General features: G+C 45.6%; 1 protein-coding gene across 1 annotated transcript in view; it reads left to right on the top strand.

Annotated features, from left to right (window-relative positions):
• Positions 1 to 17906, top strand: part of PDCD11 (programmed cell death 11) — a 49981-nt gene that overhangs the window by 6872 nt on the left and 25203 nt on the right. The window contains exons 5-19 of the mRNA XM_084763046.1: positions 16 to 177; positions 1433 to 1556; positions 2201 to 2382; positions 4342 to 4449; positions 6566 to 6772; positions 7712 to 7836; positions 7990 to 8050; positions 8619 to 8765; positions 10412 to 10663; positions 11199 to 11339; positions 11720 to 11914; positions 12772 to 12942; positions 13942 to 14161; positions 16106 to 16255; positions 16974 to 17089. Of these exons, the coding sequence (XP_084619172.1) occupies positions 16 to 177; positions 1433 to 1556; positions 2201 to 2382; positions 4342 to 4449; positions 6566 to 6772; positions 7712 to 7836; positions 7990 to 8050; positions 8619 to 8765; positions 10412 to 10663; positions 11199 to 11339; positions 11720 to 11914; positions 12772 to 12942; positions 13942 to 14161; positions 16106 to 16255; positions 16974 to 17089 (2361 nt within the window). The remainder of the gene's footprint in view (positions 1 to 15; positions 178 to 1432; positions 1557 to 2200; positions 2383 to 4341; positions 4450 to 6565; positions 6773 to 7711; positions 7837 to 7989; positions 8051 to 8618; positions 8766 to 10411; positions 10664 to 11198; positions 11340 to 11719; positions 11915 to 12771; positions 12943 to 13941; positions 14162 to 16105; positions 16256 to 16973; positions 17090 to 17906) is intronic.

The raw sequence follows: 17906 nt of genomic DNA, 5'->3' as shown, positions 1-17906 counted from the left end.
ATTACTGTCATGCAGGACCTACTCCACTTGCCTGATCTTTTCTCGCCTGGAATGTTGGTAAGATGTGTGGTGAGCAGCCTGGATATCACAGAGACGGGCAAGAGGAGTGTCAAGCTTTCCGTAAACCCCAAAAATGTCAATAAGGTGCTGAGTGCTGAGGCCCTGAGGCCTGGCATGGTATGTATCTGGATGCTACGGACAGGAGGAGCATGTGTGCCCTGTCTCCTGTGGGTGTGGTCTGGGCACCTTTTACTTTGCCTAATGGCTGATCAGGAGGTGGGGCTCTCTGGAGCAGTGGTCTGTTAGGCACTCAGTGAACACTGAAGACTTGAACTGAATTTTATTACTGTGGAAGGAGAAAAGACAAGTCTAAGCTCCTTTGGCACAATCAAGTGTCTGCAGGGAGCATTCATGGAAGGCTTGGGGATGGTGGGAAAGTGCCTTATGGTTCCTTACCCACCAGTTCTTCAGTCTTTCCAGACTTGTGCCATGTGAGCTCTCAGGGAGTGTAAGAAAAGGGCAGACAGAGTAGTCAGCCTACTGGTTGTCTCCCCCCCACCCCCCTCTGTATAGTAGTTCTGGCTGTCCAGGTTTTTGTAGACCAGGCTAGCCTCTTGAATTCATAGAGATCAACCTACCTCTGCCTCTAGAAAGCTGGGGTGAGTACCTAGCCCTGTGGAAATTTAAGTGAACTTATTCCAGGCTACGTCCTCCAGATCTGCTAGGTATGACAGAGGGCGCTTCACTCAAATGCTCTGGTGATTAAGGGTCACATGTATATTGAACTGTTTGCTCAGAAGCAGTGGGGTTTGGGGAAAGCTGGAAAAGTTCATAGGATTTAGTTTGGTATGAAGAGAATAAAAATGGCAACAAGTTGACAAGAGTCAGGAGCCCACTCCATGACGGTGCTCTTTTAGTCACGCGTCTCCTGCAGTTCTTACAGCCAATGTGGGGGACAGCAGACAGCCCCCCTTCTCCACTTGAGATCTCAGTGACTTTGCAGAGAGCAGCTGAAGTCAGAGCTGCACTGCTTCTCATGAAGGGTACAAGATGTTGGCGAGATGCTCTTGCTCAAGAGTTGTAGAAAAACAAATGGATGGTTTTGGATTCTCTTGGTAGTCCTGGCTCTGGGTGTGGCTCTGGAGTCCTGGAACTCATTGCCCTTTGCATAATATAAAATACTGTTCTCCTTTCAAAAAGTATCCATGTGTCGCTCACACTTGAGCTGCATTTATATACACTCCTCACTTTCTGGAAACAAAACCCTTCAAATGCTGTGAGAAAGTTGGCGCTTCTCTTTTCTCAGGTAGGGAGCTGGGACTATAGGCTTGAGAGTTGTGGTTAATGAGTCTGTTTGTAGCGCTCATGTTTGTATGGCTTGTGAGTGCCCTGTTTACCTTTGGCCTGAAACTTGTGCTTTCCCTTCCCCCAGCTGCTGACAGGCACAGTGGCAAGCCTGGAAGACCATGGCTATATAGTGGACATTGGCGTTAGTGGGACCAGAGCTTTTCTGTCACTGCAGAAAGCCCAAGAATACATTCGGCAGAAGAACAAAGGTGGGAGCAGGGGGCTGCTGCGTGGGAGGGAGCGCAAGGGTGTGGGATTGTGTTTAAGTGTTTTTATTTCAATGTCACTTTGTTTAGTAGCAAGACAGAATGGTGACCCTGAAAGGCTGGTTGGCTTTGGGGAAGTCAGTAATTAATGTCACCCGATAGGAAATAAGATGTGTGAAGGGCCAGAGAGTGACAAGGTCTCTGGTCTGGCTTCAGTCTCCTTCATGTCAGAGACTCTACTGAACTTGGGCTCCCAGAACCTTTGCCTGTCACTCGTGGCTTATTTGGTTCATAGTTCTGTGAGATGGTTGAATTCTACATTAGTTAACATCCTCATCCTACCCTTCTCCTGCCTGATGCGGATCAGATGCTCACTGGGTGGGCGGGCCATGGTGCTTTCCAGGTTTGCCTGGGCCTTTTGTTTTGTTTTGTTAATTCGAGACAGGGTTTCTCTGTGTAGTCCTGGCTATCCTGGACTTGCTTTGTAGACCAGGCTGGCCTCGAACTCACAGAGATCCTCCTGCCTCTGCCTCCCAGAGTGCTGCAATCCCAGGCATGTGCCACAGCGCCTGGTGCTTGGGCCCATGTTTAAGGACTTCTCTCATAAAGATATATTTTCTTTTTGGGGTGCTGGGCTGGGCTTACAGGTGCTAAGCTTAAAGTTGGCCAGTACCTGACCTGTGTGGTTAAAGAAGTGAAAAGCAACGGAGGAGTTGTGGGTCTCTCCATCGAGCAGTCAGAGATTTCTTCTGCCGTTGCAACTGAGGAACAGAGCTGGAACCTGAATACCTTGCTCCCAGGGCTGCTGGTCAAAGCCCAGGTGCAGAAGGTAAGCTGCTGGTTGTTTCCAAGGTTATGTAAATGGTTTTAAAATGTTTGCTGGGTGAGGCTGGCACACATCTTAGTTCCAGCACTCAGGAGGCAGAGGCAGGGCCAGCCTGGTCTATAGAGCAAGTTCCAGGACAGTCAGTGCTACACAGAGAAACCCTGTTTTGTTTTCCTGGAGCTTAAGTTACAGGTGGTTGTTAGCTGCCTGATGTGGGTTCTGGAAACCAAACTCTGGTCCTCAGGAAAGCGGTGCACACTCCTGACCACTGAGCTGTCTATCTCCCAGCCTCTGTAAAATAAATTTTTTATTTTTATTTTATTTACTTTTTGTTTTCTTTCTTTTGTTTGTTTATTTTCTGAGCCACCACGCCCAGCTAAAATAAAATTTTAAACAAGGTTTTGATATGCGTTCTAATAAAGCTGCTGTCAGAGAGGGTACCCAGTAGACCTTTCTGGTCATTGAGCACTTGGAATGTTGCCAGTCTTTTGTTGATATGACAGAACTTTGGACAGTTATTATTTTATTTGTCTTTTGAGGCCATGTAGTTCTAGCTGGCCTCAAACTGAGATCTTGCTGCCTTTCTTTTCTAAGTGCTGGGATGAAAGGAGTGTGCTACTTTGCCCAGCCTAGACAAGCTATTATTGAACCAAATTTCATCTGATATATGTTTTTAAGATTTTATTTATTTTATGTATGAGTGTTCTATCTGCATGTGCACCTGCACGCCAGAAGAGGGCATCAGATTCCAGTATAGATGGTTGTGAGCCACTATGTAGTTGCTGGGAATTGAACTCAGGACTTGGAGGAGAGCAGTCAGTGCTCTTATCCCTGAGCTATCTCTCCAGCCTTCATCTCATGCCAGAATTTTTGTAAAATTAATTTTTAAAAATTACATCTATGAGCCTGCATGCCAGAAGAGGGCATCAGATCCCAGTATAGATGGTTGTGAGCCACCATGTAGTTTTTGGGAATTGAACTTAGGACCTCTGGAAGAGCAGACAGTGCTCTTAACCTTTGAGCCATCTCTGCAGCCCTAGTCATAGTATTTCTAATGGACACTGCTAATCTAAAGTCAGATGGAGCCAGGTGTGGTGATTCGTCTCTATATACTCAGCTCTTCAGAGACTTAAGACATGTGGAGGTCGAGGTTAGTTTGGACTACACAGTGAAACCTGTCTAAAAAACAGGAGTTGATGAAGCTGCTCAAATGGCTCAGAGGTAAAAGCACTTGTCACCCAGTCTGATGGCCAGAGCTCCATCCTGCATGCTGTCCTCTTCCTCCCACTTGGCACTGTGCCTGTGCTTTGCTCATTAACACAAAAAACAAATAAAATATAACCAAACATTTTAAGTTGATTTTTAAAAGTCAAGAGATATTTAAAAGTTTATAATGATGAACTGTGTCATCTCCCCTAATAGTCATAGCTTCTGTGGCTATCTTTTGATTCACCAATTTGAAGCTTTTCCCCTCTCTGTCTCTATTTTGGGTATTGGGTCCATGCACTCGGTTGTTCTTTTGAGAAGCATCTCCTAGTGGATGTGCAGTGACTGCCTCCATCCTCATGATGCCGTGCTCACCGGCTGCTGGTGTGCCTTTGGAGAAATGTCTACTCAGATTCTTTGCTTTTTTTTGTAATATTTATTTATTATGTTTACATGTTGCATTTGCATGTACAACTGTACAACAGAAGAGGGCACCAGCCCTCATTCTAGATGGCTGTGAGCCACCATGTGGGTGCTGGGAATTGAACTCAGGACCTCTGGAAGAACAGTCAGTGCTCTTAGCCTCTGAGCCATCTCTCCAGCTCGATTCTTTGCTTTTTAAAATTAAATGATTCATACTGGTAAGGGCTAGCTGTGGGAGGAGAAATGTGTATTGTGGGCATTGCAGAACCCGGTGTTCGTTATGAGTTGTTTCTTCTAGAGTTCTCCTAGATAACTTGTTCCGTTTACTTCCAGGTGACTGAGTTTGGACTCCAGCTAAACTTCCTTACGTTCTTCACGGGCCTGGTTGACTTCATGCACCTGGAGCCCAAGAAAATTGGAGCATATTCTTCAAAGCAAATAGTGAGAAGTGTTCAGTGTCTTTCCTTGGTTCCTAGCTGTATCTTAGCTGTCTGCTGTCCTGTCTAGCTGCAGGGCAGGTCCCGGGGCTGCATGTGTGTACTGTGAAGTGAGACAGGGGAAACGGTAAAACGTGCTCTGGAAGGGACACAGGAAGTGACCAGTGGTTAGACTGAGGTGAGAGAAGAAAGAAAACAAGAAGGCAGCTTTGGCTTTTACTTTAAAGGAAGAATAATTAGTATAAGAGGACACAGTTTGTTCAAGTAGAAAAACGTGGTTTAAAATAGTTTGTGAGGCCAGGTACAGTGGCTCATGCCTGTGCTGCAGCAGCACTCAGGAGACAGGCAGGATGATCACCTCAGGTTTGAGGTCAACCTAGTCAAGTTTCAGGCCAGTCAGAACACACACACACACACACACACACACACACACACACACACACACACACACTGCCCACGCACAAACTTTTCTTCCCCCACTCTGAGAAAATAAAGGTCTGTGACGGTTCTGTGTGTAACTCATGTTAGAGTACTTACCTAAAGATGTCGAGGCCCTTGTTTTGATTTTCCAGTGCTCACCATACCCATACCCATATTCTTTTTATTTATTTATTTATTTATTTATTTATTTATTTATTTATTTTAGGATTTGTTTTTAATTATGCGTGTTGGTTGTGGCCATGACTGCAAGTGTTTTCAGAGGCCAGAGCCTGAAGCTTATGAGCTAGGCACTGAACTTGGGTCCTTTGCACACTCTTAACAGATGAGCCAACTGTCTAGCCCTACCTTCCCTCCCTTTTTGTCACCTGTGATTCTATAAATAGTATAGGTTTTTAAAATTAATTTTATTTGTTTCTTTCTTTGAGTAAAAGGGAAGCACATGTGTAGAGGTCAGGGGCAGCTTGTTGGGATTCCTGCCATATGGTCCTGGAGACTGATCCAGATTGTCAGGCTTGGAGGCAGATGCCTTTGCCCACTGATACCCACTGAGTCACATTGCTTTTACCCACTGAGATCCACTGAACCACATTGACCTTACACACTAATATCCACTGAGCCATGTTGCCTTTACCCACTGATATCCACTGAGCCACGTTTCCTTTACCCACTGATATCCACTGAACCACATTGCCTGTCCCCACTGATACCCACTGAACCACGTTGCTGGCCCTAATTGTCTGTTGCATAGAGTCTCTTATAACCCAAACTGGCCTCTGACTTGCTGTGTAGTTGAGTATGTCCTTGGATTTCTGATCCCTTTGTTGCTCCATCCAGAGTGTTGGCAGTAAATGCATGAGCTACCTTGCCCAGCTTAGATCTGTCTTCTAAAAAATACCAAAATCGGAAGTATACTTGATTTGAAAAAACACTGATTTTAAAGTCAGATTTTAGTAGTAACCTTTGTAGTTTTTCTATAGTTACCTAAATGTTAAAATTTTGTACAATGAACATGGGTATTTTTTTTTAAAGGTTTATTTAATTATTTTTTATACAATGTTCTGCCTGCATGTACACCTGCACACCAGAAGAGGGTATTAGATTGCATTATAGATGGTTGTGAGCCACCATGTGGTTGCTGGGAATTGAACTCAGGACCTTTGGAAGAGCAGAGAGTGCTATTAACCTTTGAGCCATCTCTCCAGCCCGAACATGGGTATTTTAAAATGTATATTATTTAGAAATTTTAAATTCTCAAATGATTATATCTCACTTTCAAAATAGCAATACATACTTATGTATCTTATAGAGAAAACTATTTTAAGAGGAAATAGATGTTCTTTCTGATCTGGACCAATACTGTTAACGTTATAGTAAGCTTTCTAGTACTGTTTTATGGTAGTTCTGTTTGTATGGAGAGTTAACATGAGCTGCACATTTAACCTTGTTTGTGAGATGGGTATTTTCATAGGCCTTCGTTGGTGACACTCCTGTGAATTAGGATGCACACAGTCAGTGCCTATGGGAAATCTTCCATACACAGTTTGATTACATAGACTGACATTGGTACTTCCTGAAGGTCTAGTACTAACCTGGTTAGCATGGGCATTCGTGACCTCTTAGAAGATCTGCTCTCAGCTGTATTATGTGGCGCCTCCTGCTCAGTTTGCTCTTTTGCCCAGGTAAAAGCCTGCATCCTCTGTGTCCACCCTCGCACCAGAGTTGTGCGACTGAGCCTGCGTCCCATCTTCCTGCAACCCGGGCGTCCACTCACCCGCATCTCCTACCAGCACCTAGGGGCTGTGCTGGATAATGTTCCTGTTCAGGGGTTTTTCAAGAAGGCTGGGGCCACCTTCAGGCTGAAGGACGGGGCACTGGCCTATGCCCGGGTAAGGAGGCTTCTTTGTTAAGGATCTCATTCTTGGAAGGACTTTTGGGAAGTCCTTTTCTGTTTCCCTCGTCCCTTAATACTAATTTCTTGTCCTTAGATAGCCTCCAATGTAAAAAGCTGTTCACAAAGTCAGAACAAAGCCAGTTTGTTGTTTCAGAGTGCTTAGTAGCTGCCTGCCATGTGTGATTCCTGGCCAGTGGGAAGGAAGAACAGGAATGAAATAGGATCCAGACCAAGGCTCAGCAAAGCCTTTTAAGATTATTATATATGTGGGTTTGTGCCTATGGAAGCCAGAGCAGGATGTGAGACCCTCTGTACCCAGAATTACAGGAGGTTGCAGGCCGCCCGTCATGGGTGCTGGGAACTGAACCCAGGTCTTGTGCAAGAGCAGTACTCGGCCTTCCCTCCAGTCCCGGCAAAGCTTCTGTTAGAGGCCTAGGTAGAGGGTATTTTAGACTTATGGACTGTTTAGTCTGCATCCCAACCACTGTTTTGTGTGAAAGCCACCACAAACAGTATATACCTGAACAACAGGCCTGACTGCCATCCAGTAAGGCTGTTTATAAAAGTAGGTACTGACATATGAATATCGTTTATCTGGGCTATTCCTCACGAGATTCTATGATAGTCAAGAGTGAGGATTGTTTTAATAAAGTACTATTAAAAGAAAATTTAAAAATTTATCTGTATGGATGTTTTGCTTACATGTATGTCTGTGGACCTACTGAGACTGGAATTACAGGAGGTTGTGAGCCAGTGTGGGTGCTGGGAAGTGAACCTGCGCCGTCTAAAGAGCAGCCAGCGTTTTAACCACTGAGCCGTCTCTCTGTCTCACAAACACTATTTTCATAGTGGATGGTAAATGTGTCATCTCAGTGTGCTTTGAAGTCTGACAGGCTCAGAGCTGTGTTGACTTCCCTCATTTGGTATTCTGTAGCTCAGCCATCTCTCTGATTCTAAGAGAACATTCAATGCTGAGGCCTTCAAACCAGGGAGCACGCACAAGTGTAGAATTATTGACTACAGCCAAATGGATGAGCTGGCCTTGCTGTCTCTGCGGAAGTAAGTGTCATTAGTGTATATGCATTTCTACTTTCCCCTGGGCTTGGCGGATAAGGGTGTCCTTTCTTGTTGGCATGATTGTGCAGGTCCCGAACTTTAGGCAACCCGTCCACCCCTTAGACTCTGTAATCATATATTTTTTGTTTGTCCTAGATCAATTATTGCAGCTCAGTTTCTTAGATATCATGACATCAAAACAGGAACAGTAGTAAAGGTAAGAGCTTAAGCGTGTAAATAGATCCTTCTCCACCTTCATGCATCCTTAGTGTACATGTTAACTGTCATCTCATTGTTAATTTATATGAAGTTGTAGTAGTCCTAGTATCTAAAAACTGAAATTTCTGATCTTCTCTTGGGTGACTTGTAATTAATTTCAAAATAAAATCTTACTAGCCCCACCCACCTATATGGAGACAGTGAGTCACAAGTCCTGGGGTTTGGGATTTGGTGGTGGCTGTTAGAGCAGATTGAAAGTTAGTTTTTTATTAGAGAGAAACTGGCTCCAGCTACATCTCCTCCAGCATGAAACACTAATTGAGCAGTTCTGTCGTAGGTGGAGTCTGTGCCTTGAGAGATGCTTCCCCTCTTAGGAAGTGTTCCTGCCGGGAGACGGAAGTACACGCTCAGTCAGAAAGCATAAAAGGCTTCATACATAAGGCTGCCTAAGTCTAGGTTAGAGCACATGAGCTCTGAAAAGTGGGCAGTGAAACAGACATGATGACTCTGGTAAGAAAAAATACTGTTCTTGAGGTGTCATGATGTCTTTTCTTTGGTCTCCATAGGGCACAGTGCTGGCCATCAAGCCATTTGGGATACTGGTGAAGGTTGGTGAACAAATAAAAGGCCTGGTACCTTCCATGCACCTGGCCGACATCATGATGAAGAATCCAGAGAAGAAGTACCACATAGGGGATGAGGTCAAGTGCAGGGTGAGCCCCCAAAGGAGTCCATGTTGGGGTTTTGGGAAGAGAGAGGGATTTTCAGCTGAAGTTTCTGCCTTCCTCTGTGAAATGACTGTGTAACCGCTACAGGGTATCCAGTAATTTACCCAACATTGGAAAGAGAAAAGTGAATCCCTGCCTTGTATAGTAGAGTTGTAAGTTAAAATATCCATACAGGAAGAAGAGCAAGCTAGGTGTTTGACCTTTGCCACATGGTTTGTTTCAGGCCATGTGCTATGGTCAGAGCTCAGAAAGGGGAGGGATGGGGCTGAGCAACAGAATCATATTACCAGTAATTACTACCATACACCGGATATTCTGTGTCTTAAAGATACTCTACGAAGTAACTGTATTATCCTTATTTTCCAACTGGGCCAATTAAAGGGTAGGAAGAAGCCAGTCATCTGTCTAAAGTCGCACAGCTAATAATTGCAGAGCCAGGTTTCAGATTTACCTCAGTATGGCAATAGTGCCTTCTGGATTTCTGACCAAGGTAGAGCTGAACTAGAAAAGATGGACACGGTTTGGAAGGTTGTAGAGGAGCAGGGGATACTTCAGACTTAGAAGTAGCCATGAGGTACATTATGTGCATAAAAGAAATGTAGCAAAATCTGTTATTATGTATAATTAACATAAACTAGTCAAAGCCTTATTTAAGAAATAGCCCAGACTGTGGGAAGTAGCTCAATGTGTAAAGGTGCTTGCTGCATCCTGATGACCCGAGTTGAAGTCCCAGGATCCTCATAGTAGAGGAAGAAAACCACCCTCTGACTGCTGCACACATCCACCACAATACCTGCATACTTCCCACCCCTCACCTCCAAACATACATGCACATGGAATGTGCATGCCCCCCACTCTACCACATACAAATGTGTACCATGGCACATTCATACCCTCTGACATACACAATAATTAAACTTAGTTTAAAAATGACAGCAAAAAATAAAAGAACAGCCCAGACTGTGCCACAAAAATATGAGAGGTTTCCAACAAATACTCAAATCCCTCAAGAAACTTATTATAAAAAGAGTGATACTATACAAAGTACTAGCATAGGACCTGGGGTGTTCAGGCAATGAGGCTTCCTAGTTCTGTTTTGCCCTGGTACTGATGGCTGAACTCAGTGCCTCCTGTGTGCTAAGCATGCTAAACAGACCACGAGCAGAGCTAGTTTGCTTATGTTTACTACATTTCATCATTTTTGATGCATAAAGGGCAGTAACTGCACATTGTTGCAGATTTATATGTAGTGAGGTTGAGGATTGCTCGGTCTTAGATAATAAGTAAGAAATAATACTAACAAGGTAACACAGGGACCCACTCCACATACAGTGTGCCACTGTAAGTTTCTGAAACACCAGACTAAGTGCTGCTATGAGAAAACAATCACACTGTGTGGCTGAGGAAGTGTTTTAACACAGCCTCTTATTGAGGAAGTACATTTGAAATAGAGATTTCTGTGCTTGAGATGGCCATCTTGCAGGAAGCACAAAGATCTACACCTGAGAATACTAGAGGTAAACTTGGTCCTTAGTGAGTGACCTGTGGCCTTTGGGTTCATAGAGTTGTAGATTAGTCAGTAGCTGTCTTGGTAACAAATGCTTTCTGAGAGTCTCCATTTTTTCCCCAAGGTTTTGCTCTGTGACCCTGAAGCCAAGAAGCTAATAATGACCTTGAAGAAAACACTTGTCACATCCAAACTACCTGCCATTACCTGCTATGAGGATGCCAAGCCTGGCCTGCAGACTCATGGTGTTATCCTGAGGGTCAAGGGCTATGGTTGTGTTGTAAAGTTCTTCAACAGTGTGCAGGGGCTTGTGCCCAAGCATGAGCTCAGTGCCCAGCATATCCCTGACCCAGAGAAAGTCTTTTACGCTGGCCAGGTAACCCTTCCCTGTACAGGTCTCCTACCCTTGGGACTCCATGAACTCAAATCTATAGCATCAGTAAGCATATGGCTGCCTTTTAAGAGGAGGGAGAAGGGAGCACAAATAAAGTGGGCATGAACCAGTTAAAGGGGGGAGGGGTAGCAGAACCCATAAAACCAGAAGACCGCTGGAATCCAATGGACCTAGGCCCACTACCTGGAAGAAATCACTCATAAGTTATAGTGAGTCAGCGTTCTTCGTACCAGATGCTGTCACCAGAGGAGTAGTGCTGAGCTCGTGGGTTTGTGTTTCTCTTAGAAAAAGAACTTCTTAAGACTTCAGCCTTATATTTATGTCTTCGCTGTAGAAGGTTGACTTATGAGGCTTTTAATGTGGTCTCTCTATCCATCATCTTTTCCTTCCTTTGCATCTGACCCAAGGTCTTGGTGGGTCTCCAGGGCCCCTGCAGTGCTCATGGAGGGCACTTGGCTTTAGGTTCTGAAGGCCTGCTGCTGCAGGAGAGGGCCAAACACATGTGATTTCTCACCAGGTGGTAAAGGTGGCAGTGCTGAATTGTGAGCCTTCCAAACAGAGGATGCTCCTGTCCTTCAAACTGTTGAATGACTCAGAGCCAAAGAGTGAGAGCACCGAAAAGAGTCAGAAGAAAGGAAGAGCCGTTAACATTGGGCAGGTACCTGGACGTGAGGGTGTGTCTTACAGTGACAGCTGTGCTGGAGAAGTACTAGAGCCTGTGGAAGAGACGAGAGGCGGCTCTGAGATTCTAGGCCCTCTTTTCTGCCTGCCATCGCAAATGGAAGCTGGCATGAGAGAAAAGTTGTGTCATAGCACGGCTTTGCCAATCTCCCTGTAACTGCTAAGGACAGCCTGCAGTTCCCTTTTTCCTCCAGGAATCAGCAGAGAAACTGGCAAAGGGAGCCGTAGAGGAATCCTGGTGTGGGGTGTGGGGTCTAGAGGAAAGTGCCTTTGCTCTTAGCCTCTTGGTGGCCTCTGACACTGGGATCCAGTACCTCTGAGCTTTTTGCTGATTTTTACCTTTCTCATTCTGAGCAGTTGGTGGATGTGAAGGTTTTGAGGAAGACCAAAGATGGGCTGGAGGTGGCCATCCTGCCTGACAATATCCCTGGTTTCCTTCCCACACCTCATTTGTCAGACCATGTTGCCAATGGCCCTCTGTTGCATCACTGGCTCCAAGCAGGTGACACTCTTCATCGAGTTCTGTGTCTGAGCGAGGGTGAGAGACATATTGTATCCTTGACTGGTATCTGGGGGCAGTTGAAGGCAGTAGGCACTTAGATGGGAAATTCTAGACCAGGACTAAGAAGAAGAAAAAAAAACAGTCAACAGCTTTAGCTTAAAAAATGCTTCCATGCTCGGTGGTGGTGGTGCACTCCTTTAATCCCAGCACTCAGGAGGCAGAGGCAGGTGGATCCCTGCGAGTTCGAGGCCATCCTGGTCTACAATGCGAGTCTAGGATAGCCAAGGATACACAGAGAAACCCTGTCTCGAAAAACAAAATAAAAAATGCTTCCATAAGACACACTGATGACTAGACATGTGCCTGGAATCAGGAACAGGCCCAAAAAGTGCTGCCAGGGGCTGGGTGGAGTAGAGGCAGTTGCCCAGAAAGATCTTTCCTGTTGGCAGTATAGGGCTCAGAACTATTCCCTTCGCTGCCTGTGGGCATTTTTCAGAACACTACCTTTCCTTACTAATCATAAGATTAAGATCCTTAGGGCATCAGGGTAGAAGGGGGTTCAGTGGTTGGCAAGACAGGTCAGTGGAGGGCTGCACTGGCTGCCGTAGCTGTGGACTGTGGGCCTGTGCTGCGTTGTTAGCAGGCCTCCAGGAAGGGGTAGAACTGATGGTCCAGCGTCACTGGGCGTCAGTAGCTCTTGGAGGGTGGCCCCACTGGAGCTACTACTTCAGCGGTCAGGTAATGGTGAAGAGCGTGGCCTCTCCAAGCTCTAGTGTGCTGCTCCTGCTGTGGCTCTCTACCCAGAGGGACCCACGGTAATCTCAACGTCAGTGGGACAGGAGGAGAAGGTGGAGCAATAGACATTTCATTTGTCTTTCTGGGACATTCCTTAATGAGGTTCCTCCAGCTTCTTTGCAGGAAGCCAGCGTTGGTCTCCACAGTAGAAGGTGGCCAGGACCCCAAGAGCCTCTCAGAAATCCAGCCTGGAATGCTGCTCATTGGTTACGTGAAGAGCATTAAAGACTATGGTGTGTTCGTCCAGTTCCCCTCTGGTCTCAGTGGACTGTCCCCCAAAGCTGTAAGTTCAGTTCTATGCACAGAGGCCTTTAAGGAGAGAGCTCAGGCTCATAGACCTGCTGAGCTGAGACAGCAGCTGGAGACTAATTCTTAAAGGCCAAGGGGACCACTTACAGTGTGAATGCCATGAAGGCCACTGGGTAAGGGGTGAGTGCATCTAATGCATCGATCCTCCTGCCTGCTTTGTATCCCGGTGACTGGGCCTCTGTCTCTTTTACACAGCAGTATCAGGAGATAGTGGCTTTGATTGATGGCTGCTTCCCTTGTAAAAGGGACTGAACTTGTTCAATGCATGTTGAGACTAAATTTTCCTGAATACATAGTGTAGTTCTTAAGGTGTGAAGGCACCAGTGTATCCATGGAATTACTTTTTTCTCCTCTGCCATTGAATTACAAGCTTTGTGGATGGAAAAAGATCCTGGCATTTCCTTAAGTGGAGCCTCCCATGCCTGCTGAATAAACTGAGTCCTGAAGGACATAGACACATTATGACCACACTGAGGAGGCACACAGGGCTCACCCCTGCCACAGATTGCTTGTAAACACTCCTTCTCAGCCAGGCGTGGTGGTGCACTCCTTTAGTCTCAGCTCTTAGGAGGCAGAAGCAGGCAGAGCTCTTAAAGTGTGAGGCCAGCCTGGTTTCCATAGTGAGACCTTGTCTCAAGAAATGGACAGAATTCTCCATTGATCTGGCTTTCTAATGATTTGAAGGGATGGTCTCATCACATCCCTTGCCAGAAAAAGGGGTAAGGAAGGAGGGTTGCCCCTGGATGTTGAGACAAGAACATGCTCTGTGCTCTTTGGTTTGTCAGTAGTGGCCATCCAAATGGGTATCATCTCCAAATGCTAGGGTACACAGCCAGGGTCTCTCATTTTTGTGGAAGGGGAATAAAACTGCTCAGAGAGAGCTGGAGAAGCTACCCAGGCCCCCTTTGTCCTTAGCCTGGACTGTATTAATGGACAGATACTTTACTTTCCCCATTTTTTACCTACTGTTTAGATCATGAGTGACAAGTTCGTAACCACTCCAAGTGACCACTTCGTGGAAGGTCAGACCGTCGTTGCTAAAGTGACCAATGTGGACGAGCAGAAGCAAAGGATGCTGCTGTCTCTGCGGCTGTCAGACTGCAGTCTGGGAGATTCGGCCAGCACCAGCTTCATCCTTCTGTGCCAGTGCCTGGAAGAGCTGCAGGGCATTCGCAGCCTCATGAGCAACCAAGGTGAGCCATTTTTAGTAGAGGCAGGATGCAGGGGATAATGTTGAAACAGGACTGTGTGTGCTTTCATTTTTTTTTTTTTTAGGTTGAATTGGGGCTTTCTGATAGTTTAAAAAAATCTTTGTATAGTTTGAGGGGATGAAGTCTTTGTATAGCCAGTTTGTCGCTAAACCATGCATCTCAGTAGTGACCCTGTGCCTGAGCCTCCCCAGTAGCTTGGGGCTGTAATTGCATGCTACCTTACTAGCTTTTGGTTTTTTTCTCCCTTTCTATTCTATCCCTACTTTTTTCTTTTTGTGGTACTAAGAACCAACCTAACCTCGGATCTCAAGCATGCACGGCAAGTGCTCTACTGCTTCTTGTTTTTAAAAAGATGTATTTATTTTATGTATATGAGTGCTCTATCTACAAGCCAAAAGAGGGCATCAGATCCCAGTATAGATGATTGTGAGCCACCATGTGGTTGCTTGGAATTGAACTCAGGACCTCTTGGAAGAGCAGACAGAGCTCTTAACTGCTGAGCCATCTCTCCAGTCCCCCGTGCAAGATTTTTGTTTGTTTGTTTTTTGTTATTTGAGACAGGGTTTCTCTGTGTAGTCCTGGCTTTCCTTGAACTCACTCTGTAGACCAGGCTAGCCCTGAACTCAGAAATCCATTTGCCTCAGCCTCCCAAGCCTTCTAAGCCTTTTAAATAGTAGACATTCATAAAATAATCATTACATGCTTATGAAGCGAATATTCATTTACTACCCAGATGAAGATGAAGATCTGCCAGGACGCCTGACTAGCATGTACAAAACCCTGGGTGCATCTCTAGTACTGCATAAACCAGATGTGACGGCACATGCCTGTAATATCAGTGCTTGGGAGGGAAGTGAAGGCAAAAGGATCAGGAGTTTGAGGTTATCCTTGGCTACATAGCAAGTTTGAGGCCAGCCTAGGCTACGTAAGACCTTGCTCCTACCCTCCAAAATAAAAGGTTTGAGGATGCAGTTTGTTTGCTAGAGTGCTTACCTAACATACAGCACCTAGAGTGGGTATAGTGGAACACACTTGTAATCCTAAACCCAAGAGGTGGAGACAGGAAGAGCAGGAGTTCAGCTACGTAATAAGTTCTAATCCATTCTGGGATATATGAGACTGTGGGTTTTTGTTTTTGTTTTTAAATATTTGTTATTTTATGTACATGGGTGCTCCGTCTTGATGTACACCTGCATGCCAGAAGAGAGCATCAGATCCCAGTATAGATGGTTATGAGCCACCCTGTGGTTTCTGGGAATTGAACTCAGGACTTCTGGAAGAGCAGACAGTACTCGTAACCTCTGAGCCATCTCCCCAGCCCTTGTTTCTGTTTTTTAAAGTTATTGTGAGTAAGCAGTCCCAAACTCCTCACAGTTAGTAAAAAAATCAGAATTTCCCTTTATTCCTTGGCATTGGGCTTACACTGTGGATTCACCAACCCATTCACTTTCCATTCTCTTCTATCTTTTTAAAATTATGTTTATTTGAGTGTGCATATGAGAAAATGTCAGTATGCCATATCATGCATGTATAAGTCAGAGAACAGTCTGTGGGAGTTGATTATTTTCTTCTACCATGTGGGTACCCCAGGGATTGAACTTAGATCCTCAAGTTTGATAGCAGGAGCCTACTGAGCCATCTTCTTGGCCTGACCCTAGATAATTTTGGGTTTTGCTGTATTTGTTTTATTTTGTTGAGGCCTCACTGTTGTAACCCTGGCTCGCCCAGAACTCACTACGTGTAGACCAGGCTGTCCATGAATTCACAGAGATTTGACTGCCTCTGTCTCCCAAGTGCTGGGATTAAATGCATGCAATACCATCTCTGGTCAAACACTGGACAGTTAGCAAGAAGTGGATGCACTCTTGTTGATTTGTTGCTCCAGTACCCTTCACTAATTCCCTGCTTTCTTTGGGCCTTTGGTAGACTCTGTATTGATCCAAACACTGGCTGAGATGATCCCAGGAATGGTACTTGATGTCACTGTACAAAAGGTGTTGGAAGATGGTTCCGTGGTGTTCAGTGGGGACCCTGTACCCGACTTGATCTTGAGAGCCAGCAGATACCATCGGGCAGGTGAGTTTACTCGTCATGGGTTGTTGGGCAGACCCTGTGCTTATTGCTCCTACTGCTGGATGTAGAATTCCCAAGGTCCTGTAGTAGAGGAGTTGATTCAGTTGAAGTATGCTTATCTTGTGTGCATGAAAATCAAGACCATTGACAGCGGGATGAATGTTTAGGTATAGATCTTGTGGTTCTTAGTGGCAGTGTTAACACAACCTACAGTTATCTGGGGTCGCCTCTGGCCGTCTTGGCTGTGTTAATTGCAGTGGGACAACCTGGACTGTGTTCCTGGGCTACGTAAGTAAAGAAGGAGCCAAACAGCAGCCTGTCCTTGGCTCTCTGCTTCTTGGCGGGGTGCAGTGTTGATCAGTGTTTCAACTTCCTGCTGCCTGGGCCTCCTCCCTCCATGCTGGACAGTAGTTGGAACTGTGGGCCAGAATCAACCCTTCTCTTATAAGCTGCTTTTGTCAGGGCATTAGTTACATTACCAGGACACTAATTTAGAAGAGCCTTTATTTTATCTGCGTAAAGTTGGGCTTTCAGGTTATGAAGTTATAAACTAAGGCCTACTGCAACCCTAGCTATGTATGGTAGACCACCTTGGTTTCCTTAACTATGGGCCGGGTAGATGGAACCATCTTTACCTTTTGGACTGCTGAGCCCCCGAGAAGTGCCTTCCCTTCCCCTCTTCCCCAGGACTGACTGTGCTGTGCTTGGTTCTGCACTGCAGGCCAGGAGGTGGAGTCCGGGCAGAAGAGGAAGGTGGTGGTCCTGCATGTAGACATGTTGAAGCTGGAAGTCCATGTGTCCCTTCACCAGAACTTGGTGAATAGGGCAACTAGAAAGGTAAGCTGACTACAGTCTGCATCCTGTGGCTTTATATCTCAACTTCCACACTCCACTCACAGCTCAGGGGTCTTGTAGCTAGAGTGACCTGTGCCTGGTTCCATCTAGGACATTTCCTGTTTTTACCTGTTTTCCTAGTGTAGTTAATAGGACAGATTTTCAGCTGCTTAGGATGACAAATGTTATGATTCCCCCTATCTTTAGGGCCAATCAGATACTGTAATGGATGAGTGGGCATGTTGGAGCTGGGACCCAGACAGACTGGCACATGTGTGCCATGGGACATACAGATGAGGGCGTGTTAGAGCTGGGAACCAGACAGACTGGCACATGTGTGCCTGGCCCACATGGGACAGACTGTTTGGCTCCATCTCGTTGTTATCAGAAGATTATCTGGATCTTATGTTACTAAATGTATGTAGTCATCCACCCCACACCAATCCCCACCCTTTGGTTTTTCAAGACAAGATGCCTTTGAATTTAGTCCTGCCTCAGCCTCTCAAGTGCTGGGTGTTTTGTGTTTTTTTATAGGCATGCATCACCATACTTTTGGTTTTTTAAGACAGATTTTGATGGGGGGTGGGGAGGGGGAGCCTCCGGCAGTTGAGACAGAGTTTCTCTGGGTAACCCTTGCTGTCCTGGGCTTGCTTTGTAGACCAGGCTGGTCTCACAGCAATCCACCTGCCTCTGCTGCCTCAAGTGCTGAGATTAAAGGGCACACCACCACTCCTCCCTCATACTTTTGAGTTTTCTTTCTCTCTCCTTTTTTTTTTTTTTTTTTTTTTTGAAACAGGGTTCTCTGTGTAGCCTTGGCTGT

Source organism: Acomys minous, assembly GCF_964271855.1.
Source record: "Acomys minous genome assembly, chromosome: 2".
In the NCBI taxonomy this organism is placed as follows: domain Eukaryota; kingdom Metazoa; phylum Chordata; class Mammalia; order Rodentia; family Muridae; genus Acomys; species Acomys minous.
This window is presented reverse-complemented; position numbering and strand designations above follow the sequence as displayed.